The sequence below is a fragment of the Heterocephalus glaber genome, unplaced genomic scaffold, assembly GCF_053883595.1.
Source record: "Heterocephalus glaber isolate CG9 unplaced genomic scaffold, H.glaber_assembly_v1.0 deba00001140, whole genome shotgun sequence".
In the NCBI taxonomy this organism is placed as follows: Eukaryota; Metazoa; Chordata; class Mammalia; order Rodentia; family Bathyergidae; genus Heterocephalus; species Heterocephalus glaber.
The window spans coordinates 1,378,719-1,398,417 of NW_028258200.1; the positions used below are offsets into that span (position 1 = coordinate 1,378,719).

At 58.9% G+C, this 19,699-nt stretch overlaps 1 protein-coding gene across 9 annotated transcripts in view; it reads right to left on the bottom strand.

Annotated features, from left to right (window-relative positions):
• Positions 1–1,328: 1,328 nt before the first annotated feature.
• Pstpip1 (proline-serine-threonine phosphatase interacting protein 1) overlaps positions 1,329–19,699 on the bottom strand; it is a 31,432-nt gene continuing 13,061 nt past the window's right edge. The window contains exons 1-15 of one of the 9 annotated variants that reach the window (XM_087210274.1): positions 15,026–15,139; positions 13,279–13,379; positions 12,968–13,042; positions 8,599–8,633; positions 8,296–8,402; positions 6,760–6,822; positions 6,097–6,204; positions 5,421–5,466; positions 4,831–4,910; positions 4,342–4,440; positions 3,781–3,877; positions 3,330–3,420; positions 2,497–2,552; positions 2,188–2,315; positions 1,329–1,530 (exon numbers count right to left, since the gene is read on the bottom strand). In XM_087210274.1, the coding sequence (XP_087066400.1) occupies positions 1,399–1,530; positions 2,188–2,315; positions 2,497–2,552; positions 3,330–3,420; positions 3,781–3,877; positions 4,342–4,440; positions 4,831–4,910; positions 5,421–5,466; positions 6,097–6,204; positions 6,760–6,822; positions 8,296–8,402; positions 8,599–8,633; positions 12,968–13,042; positions 13,279–13,379; positions 15,026–15,034 (1,227 nt within the window). In that variant the 5' untranslated portion in view covers positions 15,035–15,139 and the 3' untranslated portion in view covers positions 1,329–1,398. Of the gene's footprint in view, positions 1,531–2,187; positions 2,316–2,496; positions 2,553–3,329; positions 3,421–3,780; positions 3,878–4,341; positions 4,441–4,830; positions 4,911–5,420; positions 5,467–6,096; positions 6,205–6,759; positions 6,823–8,295; positions 8,403–8,598; positions 8,634–9,624; positions 9,750–12,967; positions 13,043–13,278; positions 13,380–15,025; positions 15,141–19,699 lie in introns of those variants that run through there. The other 8 variants (XM_013068245.3, XM_087210273.1, XM_087210277.1 and 5 more) reach the window with 8 other exon arrangements.

Sequence of the window (19,699 nt, forward strand, 5' to 3'; positions counted from 1 at the left end):
CCTCCTTTCATCTCCCATCCCAGAAGTTACCAGTCCTGTCCAGCTGCTCTCTTCCAGGAGGGTCTCCAGCCAAGTGCCACTTCCCGTGAGCCACCAGGCCCCAGTCAGCCCACTTAGGGAGGGCCTAGAAGTGCCTGACTGCCCCTGTGAGGGAGAGGGCTCTTCCGGCCGCTGTTCTAGTTTAGCAGGCCCCACCCAGCCTGTGATCACACAGGAGTCCTGAGTCCTTATTTTAGCAGTCACTGCCGGGAGATCACGCTGGAGTCCTCAGTCTCTTTGATTGCATTGTTCTGGTGGCAGGCCTGGGATCTGGCAGGACTGAGGGGTGGTTCCCGGCAGCCTTCTGAGGGTGGGGTGGTTGAAACAATGTCTTACTGTGTACCTCAGGCTGGTCCTGAATTCACTGTGTAGCCCGTGCTGGCCTTGAACTCAGCCTTCCAAGTGCTGGGCCTTTTTTGCCCCAGGCAGGCTTTAAGGCCCACGCTGTTCTCTCCTGGCGTCCCTGTCTGCATACTTAGACCTAGGGACAGGGTAGGCTTGACAGCTCCCAAAACATGTCCCTGATGTTTCGGGAAGGATGGAGGTCTTGGCCTGAAGCTCTTTTCCACCTTCTTTCCTGTGACATCCTCTGGCAGGCAGCAGGGATGGTTGACACCCAGCACACACCAGTCTGGTCCTCAGTCCTCATTGGAGGCTGTCGCACCTCTGCACCTCTGCACCTCTGCCTGGCCCACCCCAGAGCCCTCCCTATACCCAGAGGCCTGTGAGGTGCCCACGCCTGACCAAAGGCACCTGCCCATCTTATCCTTCACTCTGACATTTACATAACTAAGCCTGCCTTTTTGCTCAGACGATGATGTGGGCATAGTGGTAGGTATCTGTAAAACATTCTTGCCCTGGCAAAAATTTGATTTTTGCCTGGCCGTGTAGGACAGGCTCTGGATGCTGGACCTCCAGATGAGGGGCTAGGCAGAGCCAGGGCCATGGGGAGGCCACAGGCCCACGGTGGACTCTGGCATGATATTATTACAGGCTCCAGCAGATCTGCCACCTACTTCCTGTGCCAGGCTAAGTGTGCCCCCTCCTTGCTGGTGCTTGCACCTGCCTGTCCTGACTGCTGCCCCCCAAGACCACCCCTTCTTGTCCCAGGAATCCTGGCCTCCCATCCCAGCCTTCATGTCCCCAAGGTAGAGGTATCTTTGTGGCAGTCTGGAAGTTTCCAGCAGCTGGGACCGGCTCTTCTCTGTCCCCAGTGGAATTGGGACCCGGGGGGATCTGTTCCCACTCCTCCTCTGCCTCTGATGAAGGAAGGGACCCAGAAGACGAGGACGACAAGAAGGCACGCCTTTATTCCTGGGGAGCGGCCAGCACCGTCCTGGCCACAGGCAGGTGGGTTGATCAGAGCTTCTCTAGGTAGGACCCAGGGACAAAGCCTCGCTGCCCATTCCGCTCCACTGTCCACCAGCCATCCTCCCCCTCCAGGATGACTGTCAGGATGTCCCCCGCAGAGATGTCCAGTTCCTCGGAACTCTGGGTAGAGATGGTGAGTGTATGAGATTGGAGGACCTGTGGGGGCTCAGGCCTGGCACCCCACCTCAGCAGGAAGTACATGCTGGGGGTGCAGTTGGCTGAGCCGCGCCATGCCCAGGCGGAGACAGACAGGACGTGGGTATTTCTTGTCTGTGTCATCAGCAGCCTCCCCAACCTGTGGCAGCCACTGGAGCACAAGGGAGTCAGGGGTGCTCAGCCCCGCAAGTCAAGGACACCCTCTTCCTTAAGGCTCACCACAGCCACCTCTGCTGCGGGGCCCAGATGTCCCTGGCTGGCCACGGATACAAGGGCATCTGGTCATTGTCCTAGCTTAGCGCCCTGCCACAGACCAGGCGTGAGGTCCGTGTCCTTGCATGGCCTTAGTCAACGAAGCCCACACCCAGCCTCTGGCCGCAGGGACAATAGCTAGAGCCCTGCTGGGTCCTGCAGCCCTCCCCTCCATCCAGGGAGCAGACTGGACCCTGAATCTCAGCCCAGCCACCCTCAGCTGCCTCAAGCAGTCCTTAGGGACCTAGAAAACCAGTCCCAGTAAGGCCAAAGAACCCATTCTGGCCAATGGCCATAGGATGGGGCCCTGAGCCAAGGGGCAAAGCCTGACCCTCAAACCAGACTGTGCAGAGAAGGCCTGGCTCTCACCTGTGCTGTGTAGTCGTACAGTGCTCGGTAGTTCTGGGCCAGGCAGTCCTGGGCAGGTGCCTCCTGCACAGGGACGGCAATGTCTGCGTAGACACACTCCTTTTGCTCGGGGGTGGGTATCAGGGTCTCTGTGGAAGCTCAGAGGTAAGGTTGTGCCTGGCCCTTTCTCAGGACCATCCCTCGTGGTCCTGTCTATCCCCTTGCTGCTGGGAGACCTTTCCCTCAGGGTTGTACCAATGCCACGTGGGTATCCTTCCCCCTGGAGTCAGAGTTTGGGGACATCCCCCATCTCCCAAATCATCCCATTACCAGCAGGAGCTTGCAATGATACGGTCTTTGGACTTCCATGCAGCAGCCCAGAGAACCTGGGCAGGGACAGAAGAGGGTGAGTCCCTTTGCTTGGGAGGGAGGGGGTGAGGCAGGGGAAGCGCAGAACACTGAGACATCTGCCAGGGCTGGCCCCAGCCTCTCGCATGGACGTGACATGGGGTATCCTGAAGGCAAGAGGGCTCCCCAAGGGTATTTCCTGTGCCTCTTCTCCAACACCCCAAACTAACCCTGTGCCCTGCTGGCCGCTGTGGGATCTGAAAACATTCAGGTCCCCATTCCTGCTATGGCCTCTCCTGTGGGGCAGGAGCACCTGCTGTAACACTCTGCCAGGGCTGTCACCAGCCTGGGCCAAGCCAGCCCTCCTCCCCCTCCCCGTCCCCTCCCCGTCCCCTCCCTCTCCCTCCCCCTCCCCCGCCCCCTCCTCCTGTGGTCCCACAGAGGCACAGCACAAGGACCATGGTGCTTCGCCAAAGCCTGCCCTGCCCCGGAAGGGCTGGGGGAAACCTGAGGAATTCCCAAGGATGCGGGTTCTGATCCCCCCATCCCCCCGGCTCCTGTGTACAGAGGGTGCTGCCACTGCACCCTGATGTCCAGGACCCAACCAGGCTCACAGTGGCACCCAAGGGACAAGAAGCTGGCACGAGATCTCAGGGTGAGTAATGGGGTGTGATTGTGCAGTGCCTGGACCCCTGGACCATGGGCCCCCTAAAGCTGGCCTGAGCCTGTCCCCAGTGTCCAGCACTCACTGGTCCAGAGACAGGAAAGAGTGGCAGAGCCCCCATCCCCACCTGCTGACACCTACCAGTGCTCACCTCTTTATCATGCCACAGGAGGGCTGCACACCAGGGCTGCCAGTCGACTGGGTAACCTCACGGTCATAGTAGTTCTGGTAGGGCACTGGGGCTGGGATGATGGCATGCCTGTGAGCCCCGAGGGGGCAGCAAGACCTGGACCTCTACCCAACACCCCAGCCTGGGCCTATTTCCCCTGCTGCTTGCCTGAGGGACCACACTTCAGGCATGACAGTGCTAGATGGATTTGCTGGGACCAAGCAGGTTGGGCTGGGGCTGAGGGCCCCAGCCTCACACCCATTCTCTGAGCACCCTGGGACTTTCGCCTCCGGGAGGCAGCAGGCCAGGGACCCACCAGCTGGGGAAATGTGCTGTCAGCAGCCCATCCTTCTGGAAGATCTGTGAGCCACCCAGTCTTCCCCAGCCCGAGGCTCAGACAGCCCTTCGGCTTCCTAGGCCAGGCCGGCCTTACCTGGGGGCTCAGAGCCTGTGCCCTTGGCATGGATGAAGCTGTTGATGTCAGCATCCACGTTGCAGCCTTCCAACGTCAGCCGCACCTCCTCGTAGAGCTAGGGTAGAAGAGACCAGAGGCTGTGGACCAGGCTGTACCCTGGTGTCTAGGCCCCCACCCAGGGGCCTGAAGTGAGGGACCTCATGGGGTCAGAGCCCCAGCCGACTTCTTCCTACTTCCTGAGCACTTCTGTGCAGGGGCCCTGTCTGCCTTGTTTTGTAGGAAGCTCAGGGGCAGGGATGAGCTCATAATCAAGCAGTGCTGCAGGCTGAGTGGGTCCAGGGACCCAGGAGGCCATCAGCAGCTGGCCTCAAGTCATTTGAGAAAAAATAACCCAGAGCCCACAGGTAAGAGGAGTCCAGGTTCCTCTAGAGCTCAGGCAGCACCAAGCACTATTCTGACTCCCCATGCTTAGGATGCTGGGAGCAAGGTTGGCGTCTAAGACTCCTGACTGGAGCACAGAGGGCCAGGAAGCTGCTGACCAGCCCTGGACACCCCTCCCACTCGCCTGCCCCTGCCCACCTCGTCGTCCTTGACACACTGCATGGAGAGCTGGTTGCAGTGCACCCACAGGGCATTGCGCAGGATGACCAGCCGGTCGAACTCTTGAAGCTGGAAGGCCTGTGGGTGGCAGGAGGAGGGGCTGTGGGCTGGGCCAGTTGAGGCTGACCAGCCAGGCACCGGCCCCGACAGTCTGACAAGACTGAAGATGAGACTTGGGGTCCCCAGCCCACTACTGTGCCCCTACAGGCTGCCAGGAGGGGTGTGAGCCCTGGGGGGCTCCCAGGGAGGCCAGCAAGAGGACACAGGACCTGGCCCTGAGCCCTGGTCCCAGGTGGCCGTGGCAGGGCCGGGGAGCCTAGGCTTTGCCTGAACCGAGGCTTTGGCTTCAGCACCCGGGTGAAGGGTGCGAGATAAGGAGCCAGGCACCCGGGATGGTAATAGCCCGGCCCCAGACAGCTACTATGTCAGGGATGCAGTGGGGAAACGGAGGCTTCACCCCAGCCTCACCTCACAGGTGGTCCGGTGCTCCTGCTCCCACTCAGCCCGCACCTTCTCCAGCTGCTCAATGCTCTGCCTGTAGGCCCTCTCTGCAAGCACAGGCAGCTCAGGGAGGCTGCCGCCCGGGCCCTATCCCCCATCCCTCAGAGCCCCAGAGGAGCTCCCTGCCTGCAGGGCCCCATGTGTGACACAGGGCTCAGGGGGACCCCCAGCTCTGTGCGAGGGCTGGCCTGGGGCCCCAGACACAAGCACAGAGTCCAGGCTGCTGGCTGTTCCTGCATCCTACTCCCTCTCCAAATGGGAGACTGAGTCTCAGGGAGGGCATCCATGCCTGGGGTGGGGAGGGATTGGAGCTGCTGGGTGGGGAGCCTGGCAGGCTTGGGTCTCTGTGGTCCCCTGTCCCCAGCCAGGGAGAGCGGGCAGATGGGGGACTGTCCTGGGAAGCGAGAGCCATGTGTCTAGGAGGTTTGCTAGTGGGGACCGGCATCAGGTGGAGGACAGAAGGATGTCACTTGGGTATGTTGCTTACCCTCCTTGTGCCTCAGTTTCCTCATCTGTTAAAGGGGGGATTAGTGGGGTGGGGGGGCCAGCTTACTTACCTGCTTCGGTGGCTGCATCCTTGCACTGTTTGGCCTTGTTCTGGCTCTGGGGGTCAAGGAGAGCTGTGCTGAGTTCCTGCCCAGCCCCCTCTCTCGAGCCACTCAGGAGTGACTCTCACACTGCTGCCACCCAGAGGATGCTCAGGGCAAACTGCCTTCCATCCTTTGCTGGGGCCTCCCCAACAGTGGTGGAACGTTCATGGAAAGGGAACAAGCCAGGACTGCAGCCCGCAGGCTCAGTGCACAATGGACGTTGAGACTCATGGTGGAGTGGTGGCCCCTGAGCCTGTGGCGGGACCCAGGCTCTGGTGCCTGTCTTGCCCCAACCCACTCACAGGCCCTACTCCTTGGGGCCTTGGCATGTGTGCCTGTGCACCAGGTGACATTGTTTTGGGGCCTGGGTGCCTCTGACACCTCCACCCTGGCCCCAAATCCCAAGTGGTCAAGAGCTGGGCCTGAACAGCCTAGGTTTGGGATTTTTCTCGGCCCTGTTCTCAGGGCCTGCCCTGAGGACTGGATGCTGGGTAGAGCTGGAGGTGGCAGAGGGGACCCAGGTCACCCTCTTTCCAGGCCCTAAGATTCTAAGAAACCCACTCCACAGATGGAGACTGGGGGTCCGAGAGGGGTGATTGTTGGCACCCCCCCCCCAACCTGCACAGCCCCCAAACCCCAGCACCTTCTCCACTTGCTTCTGGCTGGCACTGCTCCCACTGGCACTGATGCGCTCGCAGGCCTGCTCGGCATCATCCGCGTCCCGGCACTTCTGCTCATATGTTCTCTTGGACTGGGGTGTGGAGGTGGGGACAGTGGGCTAGGCAGTTCTGCTGTGGTCCCCCAGAGCCACGTGCCCCAAGCCCAGACTCCCTGTCCCTGGCAGGGCTGTGGTGATGGGGCATCTCCGTCAGTGACAGAGATCTGGGAGTCAGAGGCAGAGATGCGGAGGCAGGGGCAGGATCCTTCCCACAGGGACCGTGGTGCATCCACTTCAGGGTGTAGTCTCCAAGGAGACACCTGGGGAACCCTTCTCGCCTTCCCACCTGGGATCCTGTGGACACCACCCAGGGACTCTTCCCCCACCAGTCCTAGGGTCCCCAGCCAACAGTGTGGTCACCCTGTGGCCACTCTGTAGGACCTGCCCCTGTCCTTCCCTCAGGATCCCCATATCCCTTTGCTGATCCACTAGGGCAGTGGTGACACATGTGCTACAGTGAGCTGTTCGTGTCATTGAAAGCCCTAAAAGGTTCACCATCAATGCAGTAGGGACCCTGGTGTCCAGCTGGGCATGGAGCTGGATTCTGGGTGGAGGCAAGTGTGGCCTGGTGTCCCCAGAGCCCCTCACCTCCATGGCCTTCTTGTAGAGCGACAGCTTGCTCTTCTGGATGCGGTCCATTACGGCCTCATACTGGAGGGGGGCATGGGGCTCTGATCAGGGGCCATGGCCTCGGATGCTCCCCTAGACTGACAGGATGGCTATCTCTGCCATGAGGCACGACAGCCTGCTGGCTCTGGGAGGGGACAGGCACCGAGGGCCACTTCCTTCGTGGTCAGGACTTGGGCTCCACCAGAGTTCTCCCTGCACAGGGACACACACACACAGACACAGACACAAGGATGCACACACAGACACACACCAAGACTTGCAGAAATGCACAAGCACACACACCAAGACAGAGTCCTAGTTTCCTCATTCACAACCTCTGTTCTTATCACAGTCGCTCACAGCCTACATGCCCTGGTACCCCTACCTGGGCCACATCCACACTCAACTGCTTATGCTTGCACACAAACTCACAAGCACGGACCAAACCCTGCACACAGCAAGCACCACAGTACTTGGTCTACGTGCAGCACAGCAGTCCCTGTTCAGGTGGAGGAGGCAGGAATGAGGGGGATTAGAAATGACACCTGGGTGCCACAGTGCCCAGGTCTCAGGGTAGGGCCAGCTGGGAGATCTGGTCAGGTGGCCTGGTTCCAGAGGCACAGGCTCACTCGTGTGCACACACACACTGAGACACGCATGGGCCCAGGGCCAGGTGAGGACACAGTGCAGCCACCCTCCCCTGCCGTGCAGACACAGGACACAAAGCCAGCTGTGACCGGACAGCCCCGGCTCCTAGTAGCAGCAAGTACTCTTCAAGTCCCCACTCAGATCACTGCCCGGCATCAGGGCTGGCAGCTCTGGGGACACTGTCTACCCCCTGGCGGGCAGACACGTGGCTGCACTGAATTCCTGCCCTTGGAGCCATGGCTCTGTCTGAACAGAGTTCTCAACACTCGGGGCAGCTGGAGCAAAGTCCCATGCTACAAAGGGAAACTGAGGCAGAGGGTGGGGAAGTGGCCCAGCCTGGTCTGCCTGGGAAAGCAGCTTTCCTCCATCCGCATCCAAGTTTTTGCATGTCAGTTATAAGTCTGTAAATGACGCTTTTGCTCCGTGCCATGAGCATCTATCACCCTGCCCACCCAAGCCCCTTCCCACGGGCGGAGCCCCTGTACCTCCATTCTGCCCTGCTCATGGCCTAGGCTCTGAACCCGCCTGGCCCTGCAGCCTTTAGCTCACACACCTCCCACCATGGGGGCCTCTCTCCTGCCTTGTGGTCACCCCAAGGGCCAGCCATCCCTGCACAGGTGAGAAGTGGCTCCGAACACTCAGCTGACCCACAGTCCCCGCCCACAGTCTGCTCCACTCTGACCCTGGGGCTCAGGGCTGGTGTCCAGGGACACCTCAATCAGACTGGCTCTGGCGTGCCACGCTGTCCTCAAGTCCTGCGGTCCCTATGGCAGGACAATTGGAAACCAGTGCCTTCCTCTCCTGCCTAGCCATGCCCCCGCCCTCCTCCAGTGCCCCCGTGCAAAGCCTGAGGCGCACCCTCCTCACCTTGCGCCTCTGCTCCTTCTGCCGCTCTCGGAACTCCTCCAGGCTCCGCAGCTCTTCTCGCAGGGCCAGGGCCAGCTGGAGGTGCGCGCTGCCCACGTTCTCTGTCTCTGGGGGCAAGCCTGCCTCAGACCACCACCGCTCCCCTGCCCATCCCTGCTTGGCACCCTCTCCTCTTCTTTGCCCCTACATCCTCCCTCAGCTTTGCAACCTAGCACAAAGCCAGTGACAGCCTGCCTCACTCTCCTCACCGGCATCCACCCGCTCCATTACCCTGCAGCCCAGGCGGGGATGGTGGGGACTTACGCTGCTTCAGGGAGTCAAAGGAGGCCCTCAGGGTGCTGTAAGACAGAAAGGACCGGGTTGGCAGGAAGACCATGTGTACAAACCTGAAATCCTGGCTGGCCCCGAGCACTTTTATTTTGGTGGGGGGCCCTGGGCCACCTTGGAAGCAAGGGACCTAGGTAGTAGCTGAATCATGGCTGTCTACACAAAGCCCATCCTGGAATTTCTGGAAGGAGAAACCCTCTGTGGGAATTCCAGAGTAATCCAACCTGTCCGCTGTGGCAGAGGAGGGAAGCAGGGATCCCCTCACCTCTGCCCCTCATCTGCACCTCTCCGGGTCCCCCCTCCTCAAATCCTCTCCTCTCAGCATCCGGTGCACCCAGGATGAGGCCGAAACAGGAGAGGGCCAAGGTTAGATCTGGCCTCCCCAGCCAGGGGGTGCTCAGAGGGATCTTGGTGAGAGGCTGGGGCCCCCAGGTGGCAAGAGGGGATGGCTGTGGGTGCTGCCAGCTGCGGGGAGGGGCAAGGTGGGCACTGGGGCGGAGGGGAGGAGGGGTGCCAGGCCTGGGGGGCAGGGACAGTGCTGGGGTGAGCAGGTGAAAACAGGGTGCCCATTTGCTTGGGCGTCAGATAAACAGGCGAAAACAGCACGCCCAGCAGGACCCAGTGCAGTCGGCTCTACAGAAGTGCCCACTGGTCAGCCTCAGCCTGAGCCCCCTGCAAACCCCAGCCTGGGAAACGGCTACAGCGAGGAGTGGGGACGCGCCTGCCCCCTGGTGGCCACATGACACCCAGGACTCAGCTTTCTCTGGGAAGAAGCTTGGCTTCCAGTTCTAGGACAGATGGGGAAACCCAGCCAAGGAGCTGCAGGGACCTGGCAGGATCCCAGGGGCCAGGTCTGAGGGAGACTATGGGTCCCAGCAGCCACCCAGCCCCTGCCCTGCACGCAGGGGTCCCTGACAGCAGCTGAGCCTCCTTTGGCAAGAGTGGGAATGCAGAGTCCTAGGCCATGAGCTAAATGAAGTGGGGCCCAGCCTCTGCTCTCACACTACTCAGGAGCTGCTGTGGCTCCATCCAGTCCAGAGGATTCACCTTCAACTCCGAGGAGAGGAGGCCTTTCCGCTCCACACCTCACAAACAGGAAATGAGGCTGGCCTGGGAGGAGGCAGAGCCTGCAGCCAGAGGAGGGAGGGGTGGTTGCTGTGACAACCCCACTTCCCATGACTCCTGGGCTGTGACGCCGTGCAAGCCTCTGCCTCCTGCCAGCCATCACCAGTGCTCACAGGTACAGCTCATCCTATTGCCCCTTTCTTCTTGACTCTCAGGAAGCTCAGCCTGAAATTCTGCCCTCAAACACAGTCCAGTGTCCCAGTGTAAATGGCTCTTCACATACTCTCCCCCAACGCAGGCTATGCCACTTCAGAACCCTGCTTTGGCATCCCTGTCCCTCTTCTACCTGACAGCCTGTTGGCTCACACAGCGCAACCAGCACCTCCCTGCAGAGAGGGCTGTGCCCCCAGTGAGTTAGCATCGGGGCAGGCATGCTGCCCACCAGCTCCTCAGGGACAGCTTTATTCTCTCTGAGCTCAGGGGAACAGCAATCACAAAGTATTTTGCAGAAAAACCAGTGCTTCAGGTCTATTGCAAAAGAAGGTGAGGGTTCAAGCCCCACCCTTTGGGGGGCTGTCCTTGCTCACAGGAAGGTCTCCAGCCTCAGTGCTCTGGCCCCAGCCAAAGAGCTTCCTGGAGCAGGGACACCCACCTCTTGTCAGGGCCAGAGAGGGCAAGGGGGAGATACCTGAGCTTATGGGGTACATGGAGGGTGGAGGGGAAAGGGTGGCCCCCTCTAGGTGGGTGAGTGAGCTTCCTGTTGGGCTGGGCACCGCGGGCTTAGGGACCAGGTCTTGGCTGTGTCCCCTGTTGTCCCTCAGTTAACACCCTGCAAAAGAGGCTCGTGCCACAGTCACGCTTAGATGGCAGAGGTGTCTCCAACCCTCCACTCCCTGGGTCTAGTGGCGGCTCCCACCTGAGGCTGAGGGATGTTTTGGTGCTGGGCCACAGCTCTCTAGCCACTGGTGGGGTTGTGGGATCCCTGGTTTCCTTCCCATCCCCCTCTGCTTGCTACTGTCCAGGGGCTAAGAGAGGCACCCCACAGACCTGGGCTTCCCCCACCTGGGGCCAGGCCTCCCTCACACGTGTCCTTGCCAGGGACCAGCAAGGTGCCATGGTGCCTACTCACATCTCCTACAAGGATGTTCCAGGCTAGTGCAGAGAGGTTGGCCTGCGGATGCCAGGCCCCAATCATGGGAGGGCTTCCTGAAGGAGGCACCCGGAAGTGAGGAGGAGGAGGTGCTCTCTCCTTGATCTGGGATCTGGGGGCTTTGTCTTATTCTAATTCCTGAGTTCACCTGCCTCAGCCTGTGGCACACAATAGGTGCTCTATAAATGCTTGCAGGACAAACAGGTCAGTGATGGCTGCTTGGCGCATTAAAGGAGTGACAGGCGGCCTCACCCCCCTCGTGTGCTCAGGACCACTGAGTGAGCTGTGTGCAGATGTCAGGACTGCATGGTGGCCCTGGGGGAGGGGTTGGTGGGATATACCCTGCCAGGGAGCCCCATGTATAGGCGATACCCATCCACTGCACACCCTGCCCCACCCAGCCACTGCTGTCTTCTTCCACTCCCCTCCCAGCCTGCCCTGGGGGCCAGGTTCTGGGCAGCAGGCCCTGAGGTTCCTTCTTTTTTGGGGGGTGGGGTTGAGGCAGGGTGTCGCTATGTAGCCCAGGCTAGCCCGGAACTTACAGAAGTCCTCTTGCCTCAGTCTCCTGAGTGCTGAGATCCCAGGTGTGCACCAGCACACCCTGCCTAGGGTTCCTTCTGCCTAGGCATTGCCAGCCCAGCACTGGCTCCCACAGGGGCAGCCTCGGCCTCTGCTCCCCACTCTGGGTCACCCCCACACACACTGGCCTCCAGCTCTCGTGCTGTCCCCAGGGCCTTGGCAGGGGTGTGGGTGTGGGGGGCCTTAGACACTCAAGCCCCCCAGCAGGGCCTCTGCATGCCAAACCAAGCAGGTGCTTCAATCTACCTGCTGGGTGGAGGGGCAGGCAGTGGGGCCAGGGAGAGTGTAGACATTGCTGTGTCATGAGCACACCCTGTGTCATCATGAGGGCCCAGAGCACTTCTCAGGGGCAACTGCCACCTTCTGCAGGGACCCATGACTCAGAAAGGGAAACTAAGTCAGTTAAGACCTACCCCACTCAGCCTTCCCACGCCGCAGTTCAGCTTACCCCTGCTACCAGGGATCAGCTCCTCTCCTGCTGTCAGTCCCAGTGACTCACGGCTCCCTGAGCATGGCTCACAGGACCCACTTGCCACGGCCACCTCCTGCCCTCTTGGCCGGGCCCCAGTCATCTCTTGGAAAATTCAGCTCTCCCTGGGCACAGCCCACATCTGCTGCCCAGCTGTCCCTTCAGTGCCACTGCACCCCAGCCCAGAGCAGTGGCAGATGGAAAACGAGCTCAGAGAGATCACGGAACTGTGAGGGGACCGTGCATGCTGGGCACTCCACCCCCCCACCCCCAGCAGGGCCTCCCCAGCTCTGCCACTCCTAAAGCTTCCTCTGGCCTCCCCAGGGTTTCTCTGGCAGGAAGGGCCAGGTACCCTAGAAAGCATGGTTCATTCAAGGACTGTCCCAGGCAGAGCAGCGTGTGTCACCTCCAGGAATTGGCTCAGGGAGAGGGCAAGGTGTCTCTGTAGGCTCAGGCCTTGGGCCTCTGTTCAGGACTTAGTACAGCACTGAACCCCAGCCTCCTCTGTCCCCATATGGGAGTGTCCCAGGCTCCAATGCCCAGCCTCAGCCACCCTCTCTGTCCCCTGCCTGGGCAGGCACAGACTCCACCATGGCTATTCCCCAGGGCACCCTCCTAGCCAGGCCTGTACCAATCCCTGGACCATTTAACCTGCTGTGGAAGGGGATGTTCTTATCCTGCCACTGATGGAGACAGCGGCCATCCTAGGTCCCAATCTGGTGGGAGAGGAGCAGGCCCTGGGCCCGAGATGTGTCCCCACCCAGATCTCTCTCCATCCTAGAAGCCCAGGCTGAGACGTCACTACAGGAGCTGGGACAGGCAGACGGGCCACTGCTGGCCTCCAAGACTGGATGGGGGCCACCTGGGCTGGCACTGGCGTGGGTATGAGCAGCTAGGGACCCAGAGTTTTGGCCTGTCCTGCCCAGCAGCACCCAAACTCGATCACCAGTTACCACACAGGGCCCGTGCCATGACCAGTCCGGATGCCCCAGCCCTGCCTGGCTACCCCGTGACAGGACACCCAAGAGATAAAGTCCCAAAGCCCCAGCCAAGGAGGGCCTGGAGCTGTGCCTGGTGCTTACTTGATCTCCGTCTGCCCGCCTGCCTTCCTCGCAATCTGCACCAGCTCCTTCCCGTACCGCTCCTCTGCCTGGGCCCTGCAAGGCACAGTGGGCACTGCTGTCTCCTCCAGGGCTACTCTGCCAACCTCGGTGCAGGACAGCTGTTGGGAGAAGTTGGGGCCCGGCCCCTCTATCTGCAGGGACCCCCCACAGCTGCCCTGGGTGCTCCAGGTTGGGGGACCAGGGTTGGCTTCTGGCTTCCTGGAGCAGGTTGCCCCAGCAGCAGCCCAGAGAGATGGGGCCCCACTCTGTCCACCCAGGCTACCTCGTACCTCTGCCGCAGCAAGTCTTCCACATCCTTGCACATCTTCCTGCCATCCAGCAGCCGCTGCAGCAGCGCCTCATAGCCTGTGTGGGCTGTGAAGTCCCTGCACTGGAACACAGGGCACAGAGACACTTGACTCAGGGTGGGGGCAGTGCAGGCTGTGGGTCATGTTCCAGTGGGGGCCCCTCAGCCACTCCTGGCATGGCCTCTGCCCTGTACCCCCTCCCCACTCGAGGTTGAGCTCCTCGGGATTTGGCTGTGACTTCCCACTGTACCCAGGAGGTGCCCCACACTGGCAGGGGTGACAGGCAACTGGGCAGGGCTACTGTGCCTGGTGTCAGAGCTCACAGTCCAGGACCCATCTACACCAACACAGGACAGTGGGTGACAGGGCCCCTGAAGTTCTGGGACCACTGCCAGCCCTACACTTCACATCCACTCGGGTGCCTGGTGCTACTGTGCCCCCGGCCTGTAACCCTGTCATCTCACTGTCTAAAGGGAGAACGGCTGCGGGGTGACCCAGCTTGGTGTAGTGGGGTGGCACTGAGCACGGGCCGTCCAGCTGGCATCACCCCCCAAGTGGCCTCTGTGACAACTATGGTGCTGGCCCCCTGCACAGATGGGACAGTCCTCTGGAGAGCCCCTGTCTTGCAAGGTGGGCACCAGGACATGGCCAGCACCTCCGTGGCCCTTCTTGTTCCTTTTCTTTTGGTGCTGGGAAAGGAGCCCAGGGCCTCACACACAAGGCCATCACCAACCTCTGAGCCATCCCAGCCCTGGCTCCCAAGTGTTCGAGGGGCACCTTGGGGTGTCTTGGGTTCCAGGTATGTGGCTGAGCTGCTGTGCAGCAGCTGGGGGGAGGGGTGCAGGGATCAGGGCTCCTACAGCGTCCCCCAGTCCAGGGCCAGGCACCTGCTCCCAGGCCTCCTGACTCGGGAGGAGATGAGTCCTGGCGTAAGGCAGGGACTCTGCCAATCTCCAGGAGTCTGGCACCCATGAGCCTGGGAAAGGACCACACACATCACAGACCCATCCCACAGAGCTCAGAGGTCCCCGGGCCCCACCCAAGGTCAACACAACCTGTCTTCCAGGCAAAGCCCAGCCTCCTTCCCCAGCCTCCCCTCAAATTATGGGCGTGAGGGGAGAGACCAGAGTGAAAATCAGGGGGAACTTCTCCCAGGAAGAGGTATTTGAACCAGGCTCTAAGGAGACATGAGGTCTTTAAGGTCTAAAGAAAATCAGACATGGACAGAGGTAGACGGGGCCCCACTGCAATTCTGCCCAGCCTCAGCCAACTGGGGTACATGGAAGTCCCCACACTCCTGTCCCCGTTCATAGGTGGCCCTGGGAGCTCCTGTGGGGGCCTGTCATGGGCATGGCATCTGCCCCAGGCCTAGTCTGGTGGCCCAGGCCCCCGGCTTGTCAGCAGATCCAGCTGCCCCTCCCTGCACCTCTGCCCTCCTTCTGGACCCTAGGTCGGAAGCCTGGGCAGAAGGGGAGGAAAACAGAAGCCTCTGCCCCTGCCCTCCCTAGGAGGGGTTGTTCTGAGTGGGCACCACATTTAGGCCAGGAAACCACAGGCCTAGCTGGGAAGCATCCTGTCCCCAGTTCCCCAGATGCAGAGAGAAAGGAAGGAGCAGCTAGAGCCACAGTTAGGACAGGATCAGGGTGAGAAGAGGTCCTGGCCTCCCCAGGGGTCCCTTCGCCTGCCCTCCCTGAGGCCCCTGAGTGGGAGAGAAGCCATGCAGACCTACATTGGCCATCCCAGAAGCACAGGAAAGCAGCACCGGCCCACAGGCTGAGTCCTCAGAAGCGCAGTACCCACAGTACTGAGGCTGGTGACTTCTGTCCCCAGCACACACGGCACCATGAGCCACAGGCACCGTGACTGGTGACTAGGCTGTTCCGAAGAAGCGGCTGACCTGGGGCTGCCCAGCTGCCTCCTAGCTCTGCCCTCTTCCGTGCTGTACCTCCTCCTCTATCCACCAGCTAGATCCTGCTCAAGGGCTGGGTTCTGCTTAGTGCCTAAGAGCGAGGCTCAATATGTTGTCGAGGAAAGAAGGAACCACCATTTCTACCCAAAAAGTCACCATTGCAGACCTCCCATCCAAGGCCCAGTGCCAGAATCGCCCCCAGAGTCCTAACCCCAGCCTACACACCCCACTTCCTCCATCTGGCCTCAGCCCTGTGTCCTGTCCATAGCCTTGCCTTCTGTGAATTCAAAACTGAGCCCTTGCTCCATGGGTCACATTGTCTCCTGGGTACAGACCACAGAAAGGTCTAAGGTTGTTGATATGTGCCTTTCACAGCTAAAGCTTCTCCCTGGGACCCCAGACCCATTCTTAAGAATGAAGCCATCAAAAGAACAAGACCTCAGTCTCCGAGGCTCCATGGGAGGACAAAGTCCCAGTTCTGATAACCTCCAGCCCAGAGTCACACCCCTTCCTGTTTTACCTCTCTTGTGCCAAGCCCCTGCTTCCCCTTGTTACTTGCTTGTAATTGGCTTTAAAAACCCTTAATTGTGTAGGTCACACAGCTGAGCTGCAGACAATACATGCCATGAAATAATGCGGTGAATGTTTAAATTTTTAAACAATATATTACAGTAAAAGACCCATTACATCAATTCCCCCATAATCCTCCCCCTTACTTTGAACACACTCATCCCATTGTTCTTGCCACTTGCAGAAGCAGCTCTGGAAGTCCTGTTCATGAGTGTCATTAGTTGTGCTGTCATGGCTGCCTGAATGTCCTGAATTGACTCAAAACATTTCCCTTTTGTGGTTATTTTGACTTTCGGAAAGCGCTAGAAGTCACATGGTGCCAGATCTGGTGCATAAGGTGGGAGAGGACACACCATCATGGCATCATGTTTTTATTTGGTGGAAATTGCTGTACCGGAAGCTATGTGACATGGCACATCATAATGATGGAATAGAAAACCATTTTCCCATGTCCCAGGCTGTTTTCTACACACATCATTTCTTAAATGCTCTAATAAGTCCTTATAATATTCAGAGTTCATAGTGGTGTTTCTGCTACAAACTCAGCTCACAAAATTCTACCAAGGGTAAAAAAACACACACACACAACATCACCCTGATGTTGGATCTTGATTGATGTGCTTTTTCACACAAGAACTGGGTGATTTCCATTGGGAACTCTGAACTTGGTCCCAAGATCTAAACCATAGACCTGACTGTCATCTCCTGTGATGGCGTTTCTTTAAAAGCTGGATTCTGAAGCAGGTGGATCAAGCAATTCCAATGAAATGGACAAAATTGCACATTAATGCATGATTTTTGGCACACTGTAAAATATCCCTCTCTCAGCCATAGCTCACAACCCAGTGACTGTGCTGAACAAGCTGGAACTTGTCATACCGTGTCCCTACTATTCCACAGGCTTTCATAGTGAGGATCTTGCCTTTCTGTTGGGTGGCACTCAGCAGCAGAGCTCATCATTGTACCTCATATTATTAGTCTCCCACAAGCCCTGCTGTAGACAACGCCTCTGACGCCTGGTTTATGATTATGGTTGCCTAGGTCATTTTTCAGGGACTTGACAGAAGTTTTGCCAAAACCACCAGTTCTTACGGGCCAATGCAGGTGTCCAATCAACCTGGATTTGGATCAGGTCAAACCTTGGGTTTGACATCAAGACCCAGGAGCTCCATCCCCAGATCATTCAAGGCCATTTTTGGGACATGCACTCTGTGAGGAGCCATGAAGACAGATTTATGCATGTCCAGCCAGGTGTGAGAGAATAGAAATAGTGTGACTTGACATGTTTCTCACCCTAGCAGCCCTGCATCTGCACCCCATAAGCCGTCCTGAACTCCACCCTTGTGAGGCAGATTTGAGGCTCAGGGCTCTTGCTCTATGCTCGGCCATCCTGGAACACATGGCTTAATCTCAGTGATGGGCAGGGGTGGGGGGTACAAAACAGCCCTGGCTTGGTAACAAAATCCCACTGCCCAGATCCCTGTGCCACACACACACCACACCAAGAACACCCTGGCCGCTATCTTTGAAAGTCCCACAGACCTGGGAAAGTAGGGACAGCAACGAGGGAGGCCCAAAGAGGGGAGGTGCCTGCCCACAGCCACCCCATTGATAAAGGACAGGGACAGAGATAGGATTGGAACTCAGGGAGGCCCATCCCCCAAGCCATCTGCGTACATCAGTCATTCAGTAGCCAGTTCAGTAAGGGATTTTCATTGTCAAATATGAAAAAGTGATTTTTTTTTTGAGATAGGATCTGGCTATGTAGTTTAGGCTGGCCTCATTCAGTGATCCTCCTGCCTCTGCTGAGTGCTGGGATTACAGGCATGCACCACCACACCTGGATTGAAAAAGTGACTTTGGAAATGACTCCTCAGATTCCGTCCACCTCAAAGCAAAGCTGTGTTCTGGGATATACTTCAGTTGCTCAGGCTCTCAGGGGCTCACTGTGTGCCAGGCTGGATCAGGAGCGTTGCCTGGAAGAGGAGCACCAGCAAACAGCCCTATGGCACCAACACAAGGTACCCTAGGCTAAGGGTGCCACATGCCTTCGGAAGGCCCCCACAAGGGAGATGTGGGTCCAGCCTGTCACTCCTTCTGTGTGGCCAGCAAGCTCCCCAGGGCTCCAGGACGTGTCACAGAGACTCAGTGTGAAAGGTGGGTACCAAATTCTGCTGCCCTCTCATGCCTGTGGGGGGCCACTGCTCCTGCCCCTGGGGGCCCGGGATGCCCCCTTGCCAGGCTTTGCATAGGCCTTGGCCCTCCTGTGCCTTCCCTGTGGGGTGGAGCCGCCCCCATATTCACCACCACTTCCTCTTCTCCTGCACGTATCACTCTTGGTGGCTGTGAGGTGGCCACAGAGACTAGGCCTCAAGCAAGCCACTTCCCTTCCTGGCCTCTCATGGGCACACAGGATAGAGGCCACCTCTCCTAGCACTGACAGCCTGTGCCTTAGGGCCCGGCCCCCGTGGGAGATACAGGTCACAGAAGATCCAACCGGGTTTGAGAGAACAGGTTTGAGGAAGGAGTGTGACCCACTAGATGTGTTTCACACCTACTTGGACCCTGGGCTTTCTCAGCATCAACTTCCTCCCCTGAGAAAATGGGCCAAGTGAGAACAGGGAGCTCAGCCAGGACGGGCTTCAAGCCCACTTACAGCAGAGGACAACAGGACCACCAAAGGTCACCCAACCTGCTGGGGACCTACAAGGCACAGTTGGGACTTGGATCTTGGCCCTTACCCTCCATTCCTGTTTCCTTGCAGAGGCCCAGGCTCAGGATGAGCAAGCAGGAAGTGTGGTCTGTGTCCTGCCCTGCCTACTGGAGGCTATGCTTGGTTAGACAGAATCTGCCCTCAGCCCAGGCCTTGCTGGGACACAGTCCCCACCCCAGGGTGCATTTAAAGAGGGCAGAACCTTTTCAAATGCTCCCTCAGATGCAATTCCAATACTTCTAAACCTACAACCTGGGAGGGAGGGACAGGCCTGCTTGGCTTTGGCCCTAGCTCCCATCTGCCAGGAAGAAGCAGGGGTCTGGGTGAAGTGGTTGTGCCCCCGGTGCCTCCAGACCATGGACACAGGGAGAGGAAGTGACTCCTCGAAGGAGGGGGAAGGTGGGGTGGGCCTGCAGGTTTGGGGAGCCCTAGGCCAGTGGTGCATCTCATCTGGCAAGGCAGGTGGGGGAACTGCAGCTGCTGCAGGGAGGGATGAGGGAGGCATAACACACAGCAACCAGCACCGAGGTTGTTCCTGGGAACCACATGGGGGGTGTTCGGGGTAGCCGGGAAAGCCACCTGCTAGCCCTGTCTGGGGAGCTGTCTGGCCGGGAGAGAGGAACCCCAAAAGCAGCCATGTGGAGTAGACTGTTGGGTGCCACTGGAGGGACCAGAAGTGGACAGCTGCAGGAAGGGAGCAGTGGGCACTAGGGGTTGGGGGCAAATGTTATGGTTTAGATCTAAAATGTCCCTCAAAGTCTGTTGTGTTCAAAGGTGACAGGATCGTGAGGGCTCTGCCTTCACCAGTGGGTTCATCCATTATGAGACCATAACTTAGAGCATTGTGGGTGGTGATGGGAACAAGAAGTGGGCCTAGCTGAAGGGAGTGGACCATAGGAATGAGACCTAGGTGACAGTATCAGTTCCCTGGGTCTGCCTCACTGCACCTGCACCCCACACCCAGGGAACCAGCCACTTCTGAAAGTGGGAGCCTCTCCTAAGTTGTCCTCAGGTTTGGCCACAGTATGGGAAGTGAACACATGAAGAACCAGCCCAGATGTATGGCGTGGAATCTGCCACCTGGCGGTGCCATCACCAGCCACAGCATCACCAGGGACCTGAGCCCTCTCACTCCCTCAGAGGCGCTGCCTGCTCCTTGTCCAGCACATGGGGACACAAGACCTGCTGACAAGGTGGAGAGGGGACACTGG